The sequence below is a fragment of the Stegostoma tigrinum genome, chromosome 45 (genome assembly GCF_030684315.1).
Source record: "Stegostoma tigrinum isolate sSteTig4 chromosome 45, sSteTig4.hap1, whole genome shotgun sequence".
NCBI lineage: Eukaryota > Metazoa > Chordata > Chondrichthyes > Orectolobiformes > Stegostomatidae > Stegostoma > Stegostoma tigrinum.
Genome location: NC_081398.1, coordinates 14,836,679 through 14,857,053, shown reverse-complemented (window position 1 = coordinate 14,857,053; position 20,375 = coordinate 14,836,679). Strand labels below are relative to the sequence as shown.

Sequence of the window (20,375 nt, the reverse complement as noted above, 5' to 3'; positions counted from 1 at the left end):
CGATTAGAGATGGCAATAGTTGTTGGCCCAGCCAATGACACCATTGTCCCACAGTGAAGGTGGGGCGGGGCAGGGCAGGGGGGAGAGAGAGGAAGGAAGACAGACAGAACAGCAAGGAACAATAAGGAGAAAAGAAGGAAAGGGAGGGAAAAGGAAACATAGAATTGATAGGTACAAGTGAGGAAGGACAGGCAAAAGTGTATGTAAACAGATAGAAGGAAACTAAGCTTCAGGACAGCGTAGTTAACCGTAACACAGCAATGACTGAAATGCCTCTGGAGCACTGGACAAATTCAATACTCAGATGCTGATAAAGCTGACATGATGAAATCAACGACAAATTGATGACAGGGCACTGAGACAGAAAACTCTGTTGCAGAACATTGAGATGTGTTCGCCCAAAAAAAGAGAATTTCCCTGCCTGTACTGCTGGAGCCAAAACGTTTACATGAGAAGAATGCAAATATTTGTGCCTGTGAAAAACCCTTCAGAAATTCCTTCTGATAAAATCCAACTGGGAGCCAATTCTGTCCAAACTGCAAATCAAAGACTTTTTATGACCAGTACAGGTGATGTTGGAAATACTTGAGAAAAAACACAGCTAACATTTTAAAAAAAAGACCTCTCATCTGATCAGAAAGATTATCTCCAGTTCTCTATTCACTATCAGGGTCGGCTGAGAAAACTAGTTTTTTTTGTTTACTGTTTCAGATATCCAGCATCCAAATTATTTTGCTCTCTCTTTATAACCTGGTGTTTAGAACTGCCATTCAAACTTCAATAGTGATGCAGCCCACAATTTCTTTAATGACAGTTAAACTCACGAGGGATTATGACAACTCGATTGAACTGACTTTTACAGAGTGGAGTAACATTTATAATCAACATTATTCATTTCCCTCACTGGATTGGGTGATCTAAAAAAAACTCTGGCTGGGGATGACAATATTAATTGATAGCCCTTTTCAGAGGACAGACACTCCAGCGATTCCTCACCACCCCCTAGATCATAGCCCCATTGAGGGCATCTGGAGTACTGCATAGTGTCTTGGTCCCCTAACTTCAGGACAAATATAGTTGTACTGAAAGTAGTTCAAAGAAGATTCACTAGCTTGATTCTACAGATGAAAAGCTTGTCTTATGAGGGGATTAAGCAATTTAGTCCTATACCAGAGTTTAGAAGAATGAGAAGAAATGTAGTTGAAGTGTACAAGATGCTAAACAGGATTGACAAGGAGGTTCTTCCCCCTGTGGGTAGTACAGAATGAGAGGTCACAGTTTTAGCCTTAGGGGTGGTAGTTTCCAGAGATAAGAAGGAATTACTTCTCTCAAACTTCTCTGTTTTGAACCTGTGGAATTCACCACCTCAAAGTGTAATGGGCATAAATTTTAGGAAGAGATAGACAGGTTTTTAACTAGTAATGTGTTAACTGGTTATGGAGAGTGGGCAGGAAGCTGGAGTTGAGGCCAAGATGAAATCAGCAATGATTGTATTAAATGGCAGAGCAGGCTGAAGATGCTGAACTGCCTACTCCTGCTCCAAGATCTGTTTATTCTTAGCCCAAGTATTGTTGATGCTAACATAAACCCTGAACAATCTCGCTCTTCCTATCCCAACATAACTACAGGACAGTTAGAATTGTTCCGAGATGGGACTAGAGGATCTTTGGATCTGCACATCATTCTCGCTTGTCTGTCTGGAATTGCTATCAAGTCTTCCCCTCACAGCACCATGCCCCTCCAACTCCCTAATGCCATTTGACTGTTGCTTACCTGCAGAGGACTTAGGGGCATTAAAGATGCTTTCTAAATCGGCGAGCGCTGCATATTTGTCGACTTGCGAGGCGGCCTGTTTAGTGGAGGCGGCGGCTGTCGAACTTGCGGGCACGGATGTGGCCTGAGAGCTAGTGAAGGATCCGAAACTAGTGCTGGAAGATTTTGGGAAGGTATCAAAGTTTGCAAAGTTAGCGCTGCTCGAACCACCTGTTGCAAATGAAGAAAACAAAAAGGAATGGGAGGGGAAAAGAAACTAAACGAAAATGAAAACAGAACGAGAAAATAAAATTGACTCAAGAACTAAACACAACGCATGTCATGGAGTTATGCACAACCTTGCAAGCCTCCAGGTCCAAGGTTTATGCACTTATATGGGGTTTGATATAGTGGCAGAATCAAAGCTAAATTTGTGGGGCAATGCGTGTTGTGTTCATTCTGTTAGTTAAGGCATCTGGAGTCCTTGGCTTGATACCCTCCCTCTTCAATTCCCACCTATTGTGACATGGACACCAAGCCAATGGTATTCCATTCAAAACCAGACTATACAGGCAGAGAATCAGCTTGCTCACTTTACAACCCCTCATGGCACCCAAAGTGGCTAAATTGAATTACTGCATTGAACTGATGGGATCTCTGCCAAACCTGATCTGAGGTTCAATTTGCTAGTGTAATTACCTGCCAAAAGATTAGCAAAAACAATAAATCCAAATGGCAAAAGCACACAAGTAACTCACTCGCACAGATGTACTTGGATAGACGCACTGCATTCTCTCACACACTGTCACCCAGGCACACTCACAATCAGAGACAAAAATAGAAATTGCTGGAAAAGCTCAGCAGGTCTGGCACATCTGAGGAGAGAAATCAGAGTTAACGTTTCGGGTCAAGTGACCCTTCCTCAGAACAGCTCTGAGAAACTCACTTAATTCAAGGGGAAATTAGAGATAGTTAGAGCAACAAGTGCTGGTTCAATCAGATATGCCCATGCCAAAAATTATTAAAAATGACATAAAAAACCATACTGCTCATTTCAAAACCAGTGGAAACAGTTTCATGACATCTGTGCTAGTGAACCTGTTTGAATTTTAAAAGATGTTAAGGCATCACCATTGTCTCAGCACCCCAAGCCAACTAAACTCCATCAGCAAGGGGTTATTTGGAACTATTCAAAGCAGAAGTCTCCAGGCTGAACCTCCACATCCTTGTCTCTCCACCACACCCCCAATTCTGCCCACAATCCCAACCCCACTGGAGCTGTTTACACTCAGCTTTGGCATTATTGGATCAGGGAGAGCACAAAAAAAAATCAAGCCAATGCTCCTGTTTGCGATCAGGCAAACATGCCTGATCTGATTGTATCTGTAAATCTACAGTCTTGCCTACTCCTGATAATCTTTCACCTCCTTGCTTAACAAGATTCTATTTACTTGTGCCTCAAATAGTCAAAGGCTCTGTTTCTACGCCCTTTCAAGAAGATAGTTCCAAAGCTCAGAGAAAACATCTCATCTCCATCTTAGCTGGACAGCCACAATTTATAAATAGTGTTCCATGGTTCGAGATTTATTCTCTCTACCTCCACTCTGTCAACACCCCTCAGGATCCTATATGTTTCCTCTGTTGCAAGTGCACTGCACAGATAATGCAATGGCACTGCACTGTGATGGCTTCTGTGGTCAAATAGTCACCCTGACACACACAGGCTGGCAAACAAAATGTGCCTGCTGGGGTCTACATTGGTCATCACCTTCAGGAAAGAAAATAAGTTGAGTGAAAACACATTATTCCATTTTCCTACCACTACGTACAGATCACAGCATTTTGTTTAAGCCACAACAATAACAGCAAGGGAAAAAAGGACTGCTCAAATACAACGTGCAAGAATTAGCAACGGCACAGTCAGCACTACACATTTGGCGAAGCACTGGCTACACGTCTCTGTAGTAAATGATCTCAGTACTTAGCACCATCAGACAAAGTTAATCCATGCCACACAGCTCAACATCTATCACATTTGCTACTCATATCTCTCAAAGAAGGAATTCTGCTATCTTTACCCAGTATGGTCGGCATGTGATTCCAGACTGACAGAAATGTGCTTAACTCCTAACTGTCCTCTGAAATTGCTGTAATGGATATAACTGAGCAGCTTGTTCAGCTAAGTTAAGATTTAAATGAGCTGGATCATCGATCAACCAAAGCCTGGAAAGCACAGGTCAGGCCTGGGTTAGAATACTCCACACTTGCTTGGAAGACCACAGCTTCAACAACTCAAGAGGCTTGACTCCAAAGGCAAGAACTGCCAATTCTGGAGTCAGAGATAACAGCGTGGAGCTGGATGAACACAGCAGGGCAGGCAGCATCAGAGGAGCAGGAAAGCTGATGTTTCAGGTCAGGGCCCTTTTTTCTGAAAGTTCCTGACCCAAAACGTCAGCTTTCCTGCTCTGCTGATGCTGCCTGCCCTGCTGTGTTCATCCAGCTCCACACTGTTATCCATCCAAGACAAACTACTTGATCAGCACGTTAACCACTACAATCAATATTCACGACTTCCATCACTAATGCCCAGTAGCAGCAGCGTGCGCCAACTACACAGTGCACTGCAACAACTCACCAAGGCTCCACAGACAGCACCTTCCAAACCCATGATATCTACCATAATAAACAAGGTCAGCAAATACATGGAAACACCACCATGTGCAAGTATCCTTCCAAGGCTCTCAACATTGTGATTTGGTAATATCACTGTCCCTTCAGTGCTATTGGGTCAAAACCTGGAACTCTTCAACAGCACTGTGTGTATATCTTTACACCAAGGACTACATCAATTCAAAAAGGTGGCTCACTAACACATTCTCCGGGGCAATAACTGCTAGCCGGGCCAGCATCACCCATATTCCATGACCAATTAGTAAATAGGCTGATAGTCTGTAAATGAATTTTTGTATCTTTTTATCTGATATTTTGTATATGTGAATTCCACGCGAGTGAGTGCATGAATGAATGCGTGCATACTTGTAAGAGTGTGCAGCACATGAGACCGCAGGCATCATTCTAGCAACAATATCTGAAATCAGTTTCCATCGGGTATACAGACGATAAGCAGGTCTGTTGTCATTTCTCTTGACCCTTCATCCATATTTATATTGACTGAATGGTTGTCTGACATTCAGACTTGGATATGTTCAAACTTCCTTCAACTAAAGACAAGAAAGAGTGAACCTTTGGTCCTGAACAAACTCAGTTCCTGAGTCACTGGCCACATTTTTCTCCCTGGCAAGTATCCAAGGCTGAAGCAGATTATTAGCGACCTTGGTGTTATTCCTGACCCCAAGGTGATCTTCCTATTACATGTCCACTCATTTCTAATATTCCCTCCCTCCCCGATTCCCACTGCAGCACTGACAGTCACACCTTCAGAAGCTCTGGAAATCTATCCTAAAATCTTTCTCTCCCTCTTCAATTTTGAGATGCTTCTAAACTGACCTCTTCAAATACATTTTTATTCACCAGTTACGATTGTTTGATGTAGTGCGATATCTATGTTCTTTTTCCATCAGCAGGGGCAGGATTGGGGATTTAGGGACTTGAGGATATAGGTGAGACAGACTATTTATGATGGGCATGCACATGCAACACAGAAGTGCAGCACAATGAAAAAGACCATTTGGCTCATCTGCTCACTGCTTCATGAGATGCCCCTCCACATCCTACACATTTCACAATCAGCAAATATTTCCATTCCTTTGTCCCATGAGTTCTTCCAGCTTCAACGTATCAATACTATTCACTTCAACCACTCCACATGGCAGCAAGTTCTAAATTCCCACTCTCTGTACAGAGATGTTTCTGCCGAATTCCTGATGGGATTTATTAGAGACTGTCAGATATCAATGGCCCCGAGTTCTGGCCTCCCCTAAAAGCTGGTGCATCTTCATAACACCTATCGCTTGGTCATTTTAAAGACTTTGACACACTGGGAGCTGAGCGAGGTGCCATACCTGAGGTTGCCGACTGGACCTGGAAAGAGGCTTGGTTGGCTGGTGGGAAATTTCCAACATTAGCTGAACCTCCGCTGCTAAACGGGCTGAAGCCTGGGAAACCTGGGTGTGCAGTCTGCTGAGCTGGAAGAGAAACAGACCCATTGACCATCATGACTGCAGAGCATCACAAAGAACTGGTTAGTATCATTTCTAGACATAAGCTAACCTTGAACCTATGTTTAATTCAGTAATAGAGGCTGAAATCATATCACCATTACAGTTGTGAGGAGGTAGCTGCATACTGTTTAAGCCATTTGACTAATCATCCAAAGCCCCAGGCCAATATGCTGGGGAAATGAGTTGAAAGCCAGATGGTGAAGTCTGAAATAAAAAATGCAGTCTTAAGTTGATTGCTGTAAAAACCCATTCTGGTTCAGTGACATCCTTCAGGGAAGGAAGTCCTCCATCCTTACTCAGTCTGGCCTGCAGATGACACAAGATCCACTTCATAGGAATGTAGAAACACAAGAACAGGAGTAGGCCATTTAGCTGCTCGAGCCTGCTCTGTCATTCAATAAGATCATAGTTGATCTGTGGCCTAACTCCATATGCCTGCTTTGGGCCTATATCCTTTGTTTAATAAATCTTTTTTCTATCTCAGATTTAAATTTAACAAGTGAATTAGCAGTGACTGTCATTCCAGGAAGAGAATTCCAAATCTCCACTACTCTTGTGTATAGAAGCGCTTTCTAAATCTCTTCTGAATGGCCTTACCGTAATTCTTAAACTGATTCTAGAATCTTCAGTCAGTGTAAATAGTTTATCTAATCCGTCTTTCCATGCTAACATCTAGATTACCCACTAACCCTATAGAGTGGGTTCTGATTTAACACGATAGTCCCATTCTAGTGTGATCTCGCGAAACAAGAAAATCACACAATAACTGTTATTTAAACTAATGGGGCTGAAATCACACTCTACAAATAGCAGTCTAAATTCAACAATCCTGTTAAAGCCAATTCATGTGGAAGAAACATGCATGATAGCAGAACCACCTCAATTCGAGAGAATTAAGGCCTTATTTGTCTGATCTCTCTTCATAACTTAACCCATAAAGGCCACGTCCTTGTACGCCTGATTGAATGTCCTCCAAGGCCAAAAACATCCTTCCTAAGATGTGGTGCCCAGAACTGCTCTCAGCACTATAAGTAGGGTCAAAGTAGATATTCAGGGAACTGCAGCATAACATCTGCATATGAAGACCAGCATTCCATTCATCTTTTTGACAATTTCTGCATCTGAACATGTGCCAACCCATTATCTTACTCTAAGATCAAACTACCTTACATTTTACTATCCCCCATGTGCCTATCCAACAGTCGCTTAAATGTCCTTAAAGTATCTCACTCTACTACCACTGCTGGTAGAACATTCCACACACCGACCACACTCTGTGTAAAGGACCTAGCTCTGACATCTCCCCTATAACTTCCTCCAATCACCTTAAAATTATGCCCCCTTGAAACTGTCATTTCCGCCCCAGGAAAAAGTCTTTGGCTATCTACTCTATCTATGCCTCCCATCATCCTATACACAACTGTCAAGTCACCTCTTATCCTTCTTCACTCCAATAAGGAAATCCCTCAACCTTTCGTCATAAGACCTGACCTCTAGTCCAGGCACTATCCTGGTAAATCTCCTGTGCACCCTCCCTAAAGCTGTCACATCTTTCCTATAATGAGGCGACCAGAATGGAAGACAATTTTCCAAGTGCGGTCTAACCTGGGTTTTATACAGCTGCAGCATAACCCCACAGCTCAAACTCAATTCCCCTGCCAATGAAAGCCAACAAACTACACACCTTCTTAGCAACCCTATCAACTTGGGTAGCAACTTTGAGGAATCTATGGAAGCGGACCCCAAGGTCCCTCTGGTCCTTCAAACTGCCGAGAATCCTGCCATTAACCATGTATTCTGCACTCAAATTCGACCTTCCAAAATGAATCACTTCACACTTATGCAGGTTGAATTCCATCTGCCACGTCTTTGCCCAGCTCTGCATCTTGTCAATGTCCCGTTGCAACCTACAACAGCCCTCCACGCTTTCCACAACTCCACCAACCTTCACGTCATCGGCAAACTTACTAACCCACGCTTCCAATTTCTCATCCAAGTCATTTATAAAGATCACAGAGCGGAGCATCCAGAACAGATCCCTGTGGAACACCACTGGTCACCGAGTTCCAGGCTGAATACTTTCCATCTACTACCATCCTCTGTCTTCTATTGGATAGCCAATTTTGCATCCAGACACCAAATTTCCCTGAATCCCACGCCTCCTTACTTTCTGATTGAGCCTACCATGGGGAATCTTATCAAATGCCTTGCTAAAATCCATATACACCACATCCATTGCTCTGTCTTCAACATGTTTTGTCACATCCCCAAATAATTTAATATGGCTTGTGAGGCATGCCTGCCCTTCATAAAGCCATGCTGACTATTTCTGATCAAACTGCGCTTTTCCAAATAATAGTAAATACTATCTCTCAGAATCCTCTCTAATAATTTGTCCACCACAGAAGTAAGACTAGTTGGTCTGTAATTCCCAGGATTATCGCTATTTCCTTGCATGAACAAGGGAATAATATTTGCCACCCTTCAATCATCTGGTACTACTTCAGTGGGCAGTGAGGATGTGAAGATCGTGGCCAAAGGCGCTGCAATCTCTCCCCTCACTTCCCCTGGTATCCTTGGGTATATCCTATCTGGCCCAGACTATTCGTGGCACTTTAAACAGCAAAGCACCAGAAACCCCAAATCTAAGGATTAGGACACCCAGGGCTGAACTTTGAGCATTCAAAAAAAAAATACCCAGATCTATCCTTTTCAGTCTGAAATGGATAACCTCACACTTGCTTGAATTAAAATCCATCTGCCACAGCTTTGTTTATTCACCTGTCAGTATCCTGATATACTTTCATGCTGTCATCACTGTCTACATTGCTGCCCAAACGCATGGGCCCCAGCTATGCCTGCCTCTTTGTAGGTTACGTGGAACAGTCCCTCTTCCGCACCTACACAGGCCCCAAACCCCACCTCTTCCTCCGGTACATTGATGACTGTATCGGCGCCGCCTCTTGCTCCCCAGAGGAGCTCGAACAGTTCATCCACTTCACCAACACCTTCCACCCCAACCTTCAGTTCACCTGGGCCATCTCCAGCACATCCCTCACCTTCCTGGACCTCTCAGTCTCCATCTCAGGCAACCAGCTTGTAACTGCTTTCCATTTCAAGCCCACCGACTCCCACAGCTACCTAGAATACACCTCCTCCCATCCACCCTCCTGCAAAAATTCCATCCCCTATTCCCAATTCCTCCGCCTCCGCCGCATCTGCTCCCACGATAAGACATTCCACTCCCGCACATCCCAGATGTCCAAGTTCTTCAAGGACCGCAACTTTCACCCCCACAGTGATCGAGAACGCCCTTGACCGCGTCTCCCGTATTTCCCGCAACACATCCCTCACACCCCGCCCCCGCCACAACCGCCCCAAGAGGATCCCCTCGTTCTCACACTCCACCCTAGCAACCTCCGGATACAACGCATCATTCTCCGACACTTCCGCCATTTACAATCCGACCCCACCACCCAAGACATTTTTCCATCCCCACCCCTGTCTGCTTTCCGGAGAGACCACTCTCTCCGTGACTCCCATGTTCGCTCCACACTGCCCTCCAAACCCACCACACCCGGCACCTTCCCCTGCAACCGCAGGAAATACTACACTTGCCCCCACACCTCCTCCCTCACCCCTATCCCAGGCCACTAGATGACATTCCACATTAAGCAGAGGTTCACCTGCACATCTGCCAATGTGGTATACTGCATCCACTGTACCCGGTGTGGCTTCCTCTACATTGGGGAAACCAAGCGGAGGCTTGGACACTGCTTTGCAGAACACCTCCGCTCAGTTCGCAACAAACTACTGCACCTCCCAGTCGCAAACCATTTCCACTCCCCCTCCCATTCTTTAGATGACATGTCCATCATGGGCCTCCTGCAGTGCCACAATGATGCCACCCGAAGGTTGCAGGAACAGCAACTCATATTCCGCCTGGGAACCCTGCAGCCTAATGGTATCAATGTGGACTTCACCAGTTTCAAAATCTCCCCTTCCCCCACCGCATCCCAAAACCAGTCCAGTTCGTCCCCTCCCCCCACTGCACCACACAACCAGCCCAGCTCTCCCCCCGCACCCACTGCATCCCAAAACCAGTCCAACCTGTCTCTGCCTCCCTAACCGGTTCTTCCTCTCACCCATCCCTTCCTCCCACCCCAAGCCGCACCCCCAGCTACCTACTAACCTCATCCCACCTCCTTGACCTGTCCGTCTTCCCTGGACTGACCTATCCCCCTCCCTACCTCCCCACCTATACTCTCTCCATCTATCTTCTTTACTCTTCATCTTCAGTCCGCCTCCCCCTCTCTCCCTATTTATTCCAGTTCCCTCTCCCCATCCCCCTCTCTAATGAAGGGTCTAGGCCCGAAACGTCAGCTTTTGTGCTCCTGAGATGCTGCTTGCCCTGCTGTGTTCATCCAGCCTCACATTTTATCTTGGAATTCTCCAGCATCTGCAGTTCCCATTATCTCTGTTTGTTCCAGAAAATTGTTTTTTATGCCATTATGCAAGTTGCTATGAATAATTGAGGCCCCAACATAGATCCCAACGGGACAACAATAGTTACAGCCTGCTAATTTCATTACTTACCCATAATTCCAACGTTGTTTCCTGTCACTCGACTAATTTCCTATCTAGGTTAATAATTTGCTCTCGATTCCATGGTCTTTCAGCTTAGCTAACGGTTCCTTGCTTGGGGCACTATCAAAAACCTTTTGGAAGTCCATGTAAACAACATCCACCAATTTAGCTCTGTCCACCATACGGACTCTCCCTGAAATTTTTTTTGAGGTGATCAGTTATCCAATCCTTGATTTTAGAACAATTTTCGTTAGGCTAACTAATCTATAATTCTCAAGTTTCCCTCTGTTACTCTTCTTAAAGTAACACTGACTCTTAACTGCCCACTTGGTAATTACAGACAGACAATAAATGATGGTCAAGCCAGTAACATCCACACTCCACAAAGGAATGAAAAAAAAATTCCACAAATATAGAGAGTATACTACGTGTGAGGATGGTTAGTTTAAATTTCCCACTGAGAATCACATCTCAGATGGGAAACAGGCTTGCTATAGCAAGCCTCTCGAATCATTTTAAGGAGAGTTTACCTATTGCAATGCTCCTTGACCATTTAAACTGAACAGAATAGAAGCCCACAATGTTTCTGAATAACTTAACCCTTTGCACCTTTATCAAATAGGATTGACGTTGTCCAGATTCACCCAAGGCTAACATGTTCTTCCTGAGGTAAAAAGCCCAGAGCTGAATCCATGCCCCCGACCAACCTACCTGTCCACAGAGGTGTCCTAATCCCAATCATGACATCTGTGGAACACGGCGAGTGGTGCCAAGCTATTCACTTATACACAGTTATAAAGGCATACAACGTGGAAGCAGACCCTTCTGTCCAACCTGTTCTTGCCAACCAGACACCCTAAACTCAATGAGTCCAATTTGACTCTAAAGCTTCCTATTCAAGTACCTGTCCAAATGGCTTTTAAATGTCATAATTGTGCACAGCTCCACCACTTTCTCTGCCAGTTCATTCCATCTGAGAGAAAAAATTGCTCCTCAGGACCCTTTAAGATCATTTCCCTCTCACCTTAAACCTGCGTCCTCTGGTTTGCAGCTTCCCTACCCTGGGAAAAAGACCTTTTCTCTGTTCCTTGTGATTTTATTAACTAATATAATGTCACCCCTCAGCCTCTGACACTCCAGAAGAAAATCCCCAGCCAATCCTGTCTCTCCTTATAGCTTAAGCCCTGCAGTCCCAGCAAAATCCTTGTAAATGTTTTTGGAACTCTTTCTAGTTTAACCACGTGCTTTCTATAGTGGGGTGACCAGAACTGTATGCAGCACTCCAAGGGTGGCTTTCGCATACAGCCATAACACAACGTCTCAACTCTCATACTCTATGCTCTGACCAATGAAGGCAAGTACACCAAATACACTTGTGGGTAAGGGTGGGGAGGAGAATGGTCATTCTTCAGTCTACGTTTGAGGGCCATGATTTTGCACGAGCGTGACGGATAACTGTTGCTGGGCAAGGGAGTTCAAAGTAATTGGGATAGGTGGGAATGTGCAATTCAGAACGTAAACAAATCAGGTGTGACCTTCTCGAATGGTGGAGCTGGCCTGAAGGGCAGAGTGGTCTACTACTGCTCCTAGTTCATATGTTTGTACAGGAAAAACAAGGTTCAGCTGTAATCATGTTGTTGTGATAGAACAGATTCAGTTTGTTCAGGCATAGGCACTCAGCTGGTGCGTACAGGACTGCAGATACAAACCAGGACTGCCTCATGTAAGGTGATGGGCTAGTGGTCAAAGGTGAGAGATGCAGTGGAAGAAAAAAAACTGTTCTCTTGTTTCAATTTGGGACACTTACCTCCAAAAGCAGGGAAGGCCGCAAAGGCCTGTGCAGCAGTGTGCTGGGGTACGGGGGAAGCAAAAGGATCACCTCCAATATCTGCCAAAAGATCCAGCTGTGATTTCTTCACTGGCTGTTGATTCTGTTGCTGTATCAATTCCTGGTTGGCCACCTAAGATGGGGGTGGGGAGGACAGAAGAGAGACTGTGGTGAGAGAGACAGAGTGTGCGCACACGCATGCGAGTGACAGCAAGCATGCAAATACGGTGTGTGTTGGTGGCGAGATGGGGGCAAGCAAGCAGAAAAAGACAGAGCACAACAGTAGGAGAGAGGGGGGAGCAAAAACAGTGCACAGAGGACAGCAATGGGGGGGGGATTAAGGGGAAGGTGGGGGGGGAAAAGCAGGGCGCGGGAAGGGGGCAAGAGACCGGAGGAGGGGTGTGGGTGGCCGGGAAGGGGAGAGAGGAAGGTAAGTTGGGTGGGAGTGGGAGGGCAGGCAGGAAAGTAGGAACGCAAAGAGCAACAGGGACACAGGGATACAGACGGAAGGAGTGGAGGAGAGGGCAGGAATTGGGGTGGAGGGGGAGAAAGAAGGCAGAAATGGGGAGAGGAGGCGGGTGGTGGCAAGAAGGTGAGGCGGCAGGTGAGGAGAGGGTGAGGTGGGTGGCAAAGGTGAGTTGGTGGGTGGGGAGAGGGAGCGTCAGACTGACTGAGTCCAGGAGAGGAATGAGAACAATAAGACCCACACGAAGTAGGCCATTCAAATCAGCTCTGACTATCCTCAACATAAACTTTCCTGCCTTTCCGCCATAATCCTTGTCTCCATTACTGATCAATGCAAACCTCTCAGACATGAATGTATTAACGGGCCAGCTTGCAGGAACATATTTCACAAATTCACTGCTCCGAGAGAAGAAATCCCTTGCTGCAGTCTTAAATTGGTGACCCTTTGCTCAGATTATGTCGCCTGGTCCTGAACTCTCCACATTTACTCTGAAAAACCGCCTGAAAAATTCCATCCCCTATTCCCAATTCCTCCGCCTCTGCCTCATTTGCTCCCAGGATGAGGCATTCCACTCCTGCACATCCCAGATGTCCACTTTCTTCAAGGATCGCAACCCCCCCCCCCACCGGTCGAGAACACCCTTGACCAGGTTGCCCGCATTTCCTGCAACACATTGCTCACACTCCGCCCCCGCAATAACCGCTCTAAGAGAATCCCCCTCGTCCTCACATACCACCCCACCAACCTCCGGATACAACGCATCATCCTCCGACACTTCCACCATCTACAATCCGACCCCACCACCCAGATATTTTTCCATCCCCACCCTTGTCTTCCTTCCGGAGAGACAACTCTCGCCGCGACTCCCTCATCCGCTCCACACTCCCCTCCAACCCCACCACATCCGGCACCTTCCACTACAACCGCAGGAAGTGCTACACTTGCCCCCATACCTCCTCCCTCACCCCTATCCCAGGCCCCAAGATGACTTTCCATATTAAGCAGAGGTTCACCTACGCATCGGCCAACGTGGTATACTGTATCCACTGTACACAGTGTGGTTTCCTCTACACTGGGGAAACCAAGCGGAGGCTTGGGGACCGCTTTGCAGAACACCTCCGCTCGGTTCGCAATAAACAACTGCACTGCCCAGTCGTGAACCATTTCAACTCCCCTTCCCATTCCTTCGACTACATGTCCATCCTGGGCCTCCTGCAGTGCCACAATGATGCCACCCGAAGGATGCAGGAACAGCAACTCATATTCCGCCTGGGAACCCTGCAGCCCAATGGTATCAATGTGGACTTCACAAGCTTCAAAATCTCCCTTCCCCCACTGCATCCCAAAACCAGCCCAGCTTGTCCTCGCCTCCCCAACCTGTTCTTCCTCTCACCTATTCCCTCCTCCCACCTCAAGCCACACCTCCATTTCCTACCTACTAACCTCATCCCACCTCCTTGACCTGTCTGTCCTCCCTGGACTGACCTATCCCCTCCCTACCTCCACATCCATACTCTCCCCTCCACCTATCTTCTTTTCTCTCCATCTTCGGTCTGCCTTCCCTTTTCTCCCTATTTATTTCAGAACCCTCTCCGATGAAGGGTCTAGGCCCGAAACGTCAGCTTTCGTGCTCCTGAGATGCTGCTTGGCCTGCTGTGTTCATCCAGCTCCACACTTTGTTATCTTGGATTCTCCAGCATCTGCAGTTCCCATTATCTCTGTTCGCCTGAAAATCTTTCCTGTTTCAAGGCGGCCTCAGTTTGTCCTTCTAAACTCTACTGAATACAGGCCAAACCCATTCAACTGCTCCTCACAAGACAATCCCTTCGTACCTGAGATCAGTAAGTGAACCTTCTCTCAAATGTCTCCAGTACCAGTGAAGAAACCCAAAAGCTCTCATCTAACAAATGGGAATGCCATCCCTAAGGCTTTGGAACCAATGTTTACACCTGAAACGAAATCATCAAAATTGATGCATCTGGTCAATAGTATGTTGTGTTTTGTGGCCTCATGCTGTGCAAAACCTAACTGCAGCATATTCTGCGGTACCAGTGATTCCACTTTAAATGTGTTCCACTATTATCAAAGCATTCTGACACATTGAGGGTGTGAAAGGCATTTTAAAAATACAAGCTCTTCCTTGCAAAGGTAACGACATTTTGCATTTAGATAGTGCCTTTGACATAACGAACACATCAAACACATACAGTTAGAAAACTTCAGCATTCCATTTGTATCTGTCCAAAGCCTGCTCCAATCAACAAAGTACAAGTTAGGCATGTGACAGAATACTCTCCACTTGCCTAGATGCACATAGCTACGACAACATTCTAGAAGCTTGACATCATCCAGATCAAAGCAGCCTGCCCGATTTGGCACCACTTGAAGCATCCACACCCTCCATCACCAATGCTCCAGCCATAGTTGTGTACACAAGGTAAAAGATGCACAATTGTACTAAAAACACATTCTAAACCCACAACCACTACCATCTAGAAGGACAGGAGCAGCAGTTACACAGGAACACCATCCCCTGGAAGCTCCCATCTGAGTCACTCACCATCTGACTTGGAAATATATCACTGGGCAAAATCCTGGAACTCCCTTCCTAACAACATTGTGGTGTTAACACTACACAGACTACAGCAGTGCATGAAGGCAGTTCACCAGCACTTTCAAGGGACAGGTAGTAAATGCTGGCCCAGTCTTGAGATTCTCACACCCCATGAAAGAATTTTTAACAATTTGGAAGTACAGAAACACTGTGCAGAATCCGAGTAATGCAGCGTAGAAACCGGCACTTTGGCCAAACCTGGTCCATGCTGACCACGAAAACTACACAGCTAGTTTCCACTACCCGCCTTTAGTCCATATCCCTCTAAACCTTCCCATCCACGTACCTATCCAAATGTTTTTTAAATGTTGCTACTGTACCTACCCCAATCACACTCTGGTAGCCCATTCCGTACATGCATCACTGTCTGTGTGAAGAACTTGCGCCTCAGGTCCTTCTTAAATCTTTCCCCTCTAGTTTTCAGTTCCCCATTCCTGGGAAAAAGACTATTTGCATTCATCCTATCTATGCACATCATGAATTTATACACCTCAATAAGATCACCCCTAATTCTCCTACATTCCATGGAGTAAAGTCCTATCCTGGCCAACCTCTCCGTATAACTCAGGCCTATTAGTCCGGGCAACGTCCTCGCAAATCTTCTTCGCACACTTTCCAGTTTAACAATGTCTTTCCTAGAAAAGGGTGACCAAATCTGCACCCAGTACTCCCAAGTGCAGCCTCACCAAAAACTTATGCAGCTGTAACATAACGGCCCAACTCCTATATTCAATGCCTCGACTGATGACAGCCAGCATTGCTAAGCGCCTTCTTCACTACCTTGTCTACCTGTGACGCTACTTTCAAGGAGATATGAACTTCTACTCCTCAGATCCCTTTGCTCCACAACACTCCAAACGAGCTTACCATTTACTGCGTAAGTCCTACCTTCGCTCGATTTTGCAGAGTGCACACCCCACACTTATCTGTACTGAACTGCATTAACCAATTCTCAGCGCACTTCCCCATCTGATCAAGATCCGTCCGTAATTTTTGATAATCTTCCTATCACTTGTTCATTTTGTATCATCCGCAAACTTATCAATCATGTTTTGTACATTCACATCCAGATCATTTATGTAAATAACAAATGACAAAGATGCCAGCAATGATCCTATGGCACACCACGAGTCACAGGCCTCCAGTTTGAGAAAGAACTTTGAACCATCACCCTCTGCTTCCTACCATCAAACCAATTTTGAATCCAATTAACTAGTGTTCCCTGGATCCCATGCAACCTAATTTTCATACCTGTGCACAAATCCATGCTGACTATCCCTAATCAGATAGTGATTATCCAAATGTTGGTTGATCCTGTCCCTCAGTATCTTTCCAATAACTTGCCTCCCACTAATGCCAGGGTCACCAGCCTGTAGTTCTCTGGCTTGTCTTTGCTACCTTTCTTAAACAACGGACAACATTAACCACCCTCCAGTCTTCCAGAACTTCACCAGTGGATAAAGACGAAGTAGGAATCTCTGCAACTTCTTTCTTAGCCTCCCACAACATCTGACAATAGACTTGATCAGACCCAGGGGATTTATCCAACTTAATGCGCTTTAAGGTTGCATACACCTCCTCTCTGGTAATATGTATGCTGTCCAAAACATCCCCACCATTTTTCCCTTATTTCCCCAGCATCCATGATTCTCCCCTCAGTAAACAGGGAGGAGAAATATATACAAAAAAATCTCCCCCATCCACTGCGGCTCCACACACAGATGATCATGCTGATCTTTAAGGGCACCTATTCTCTCCCTAGTCACCCTTTTACTCTTAACGTAGCTATAGAACCTCAGAATTATCTTTAATCTTATCAGCCACATCCATCTCATATCCTCTGTTCGCTCTTCTGATTTCCGTCAAGTGTACTCCTACACTTTTGATAGTCATCTAGGAATTCAATTGAGGCCAATCACTTTAACCCAATGCATGTCTCCGTTTCCAAGGACAACACAGATATCGAAGATGCTGCTGCTGCCAACACGAACATCGAGGGCATGAGATAACAAGGTGTGGAGCTGGATGAACCCAGCAGGACAAGCAGCACCTTAGGAGCAGGAAAGCTGACGTTTCGGGCCTAGACCCTTCATCAGAAATTGGGGAGTGGGAGGGGTTCTGAAATAAATAGGGAGAAGGGGGAGACAGATCAAAGATGGATAGAGGAGATGATAGGTGGAGAAGGCAAGTTAAAGAGGCAGGGATGGAGCCAGTAAAGGTGAGTGTAGGTGGGGAGGTAGAGAGGACGGACAGGTCAAAGGGGTGGGATGAGGTTAGTAGGTAGGGGTGGGGATAGGTGAGAGGAAGAACAGGTTAAGGAGGTGGGGGCGAGCTGGGCTGGTTTTGGGATGCGGTAGGAGGAGGAGAGATTTTGAAGTTTATGAAATCCGCACGGATACCATCGGGCTGCAGGGTTCCCAAGCGGAATATGAGTTGCTGTTCCTGCAACCTTTGGGTGGTATCGTTGTGGTATTGCAGAAGGCCCAGAATGGACATGTCGTTCAAGGAGTGGGAGGGAGAGTTGAAATGGTTTGCGACTGGGAGGTGCAGTTGTTTGTTGCGAACCAATCGTAGGTGTTCCAGAAATGGACATTTGTATACAATACAAATATATACCACATTAGCAGATGTGCAGGTATACTGTATCTGCTGTTCTCGTTGTGGCCTCCTCAACATTGGGGAAACCAGAGGCTTGGGGACCGCTTTGTGGAACACCTACCATCCGTTCGCAACAAGCAACTGCACCTCCCAGTCGCAAACCATTTCAACTCCCCCTCCAACTCTTCAGACGATATGTCCATCCTGGGCTTCCTGCAGTGCCACAATGATGCCACCCAAAGGTTGAAGGAACAGCATCTCATATTTCCCTTAGTAACCCTGCTGCCCAATGGTATCAATGTGGACTTCACACACTTCAAAATCTCCCCTCTCCCAACCGCATCCCAAAACCAGCCTAGCTTGTACTCTCCTCCCTAACCTGTCCTCCCACCTATCCACTCCTCCCACCTCAAGCCCCACCCCCATCTCCTCCCTGCTTGCCTCATCCCACCTCCTTGACCTGTCCGTCCTCCCTGGACCAACCCATCCCCTCCTTGGCTCACCTTTACTGGCTCCAACCCCACCTCTTTGACCTGTCTATCTCATCTTTACCTATTTTCTCCATTATCCATCTTCTATCCCCCTCCCCCTTCCTCCCTATTTATTTCAGAATCCCATTCCCCTTCCCCATTTCTGAAGAAAGGTCTAGACCTGAAACGTCAGCCTTCCTGCTCCTCTGATGCTGCTTGGCCTGCTGTATTCATCCACTTCTACACCATGTAATCTCTGATTCTCTAACATCGACAGTTCCTACTATCTCTGCAACACTGTCGCTCTTGCACTGACAGCACCTGCACTCCAATCTTTCAAAAAAAAGTCCTCATTTCTCACTTTTAAAAGCCTCCCATTTGCCAGTGGCTCATTTTCCTTCAAACAGACTTACCCAAGTGACTGCTACTAGATCCCCCAAAATTGGCCCTGCTCCAGTTTCACAGGTGAACCTATGGACCTGTCCTGTCTTTCTCCATAACTAAGGGAGTTATGGTCACTGGGCTCAAAGTGTTTTCCAGCTGACACTTCAGTCACTTAGCCAACCTCGTTTCCCAAGAGGAGTCCAGTGTTGCACCCTCCCAAATTGGGACATCTACAAATCGATTTAGGAAACTTTCTTTGACACTTTTGACAAATTCCACCTGACTGGGCCTTTTACATTCTGGGTATCCCACTCAACAAAGGGGAAATTAAACTGTCCAACCAATACTAATGCGTTGTTCCAGGTACCTGCAATCTCCCCTCACATCGGCTGCTCTAGTACCCGCTAGCCACTTGGGGTGTCTATAATAGAGTCCCAACAGAATGGCAATCCCCTTCTTGTTTCTAAGTTCTAACCATACAGCCTCATTTCATGACCCCCCCCTCTTAAGAATATCGTCTCTAAACACCGTTGTTATGTTCTCCTTTATCAAAAGGGCAACTCACCTCCTCACTTACTTGTACTTCTGTATTCTGTGACATTGAGCTGCCAGTCCTGCCCTTATCTCAGCCCTGTTTCTGTTATGGCTACAATATCCCAGTCCCCAGAGACAGACCATGCTCTGAGCTTATCTGCCTTACCAATCAGGCCTCATGCATTGAAATAAATACACTTTAAACCAGGAGTCTTCCCCTCCAATGAGCCAGTGGCTAACCCGAATCGTAAACTTGCTCTTGATGGCTAACGTGTTTTGCCCTGACTTCTCGATGGCCCCTCTCTTATTCAGAGTGCCACCCCCACTGACAAACTAGTTCAAACCCTCCCACGTAACACTAGCAAATCTCCCTGCAAACATTCTGGACTCCCTCCAGTTCAAGTGCAACCTATCCCTCTTGTGTAGATCACTTCTAACTCAGAAGAGATTCCAATGATCTAAGCGCTGCAAATGCTGCCCCCTAAACCAGCTCCAGAGCCGCACATTCATCTGGGCTATCTTTTCTATTTCTATCCGCACTGGCGCATGGCACTGGGAATAATCCAAAGATCACTACCCTTGGGATCCTGCTTTTTAAACTTCACTTAACTCCCTGTACTCATTTCACAGGACCCCATCCTTTTGTCTAACTAGGTCATTCGTGTCTTTTATCCTGAAGCCTTGGTTCAAATCAGTGTGGTAACGGTAACAGGTCTCAGTGAAACGAGGGACGACTCAAACACACACACACACGCTTACAAGTATGAACAACAATCTTGCCGAAAGATATCAGGAATGGACTTTGTACTAACATAGAACCTTTCATTATCCCCAGGATATCTCATTCCCATCCGATGAACTGTCTTGCTAAGTGTAGTTACTGATGTAATGGAAGAAACATATTGTCAACTGATGCACAGCAAGATTCCCAAACAGAAAGATAAGCAACCAGGCCATCTGT

At 46.0% G+C, this 20,375-nt stretch overlaps 1 protein-coding gene across 4 annotated transcripts in view; it reads right to left on the bottom strand.

Annotated features, from left to right (window-relative positions):
* The window catches only part of LOC125448687 (arf-GAP domain and FG repeat-containing protein 1-like), a 104,659-nt gene that overhangs the window by 37,955 nt on the left and 46,329 nt on the right, over window positions 1-20,375 (bottom strand). For 2 of the 4 annotated variants that reach the window (XM_059642533.1, XM_059642534.1), the window contains exons 5-7: window positions 12,328-12,481; window positions 5,775-5,897; window positions 1,774-1,983 (exon numbers count right to left, since the gene is read on the bottom strand). In XM_059642533.1, coding sequence (XP_059498516.1) covers window positions 1,774-1,983; window positions 5,775-5,897; window positions 12,328-12,481 — 487 coding nt within the window. The remainder of the gene's footprint in view (window positions 1-1,773; window positions 1,984-5,774; window positions 5,898-12,327; window positions 12,482-20,375) is intronic. The other 2 variants (XM_059642535.1, XM_059642536.1) reach the window with 1 other exon arrangement.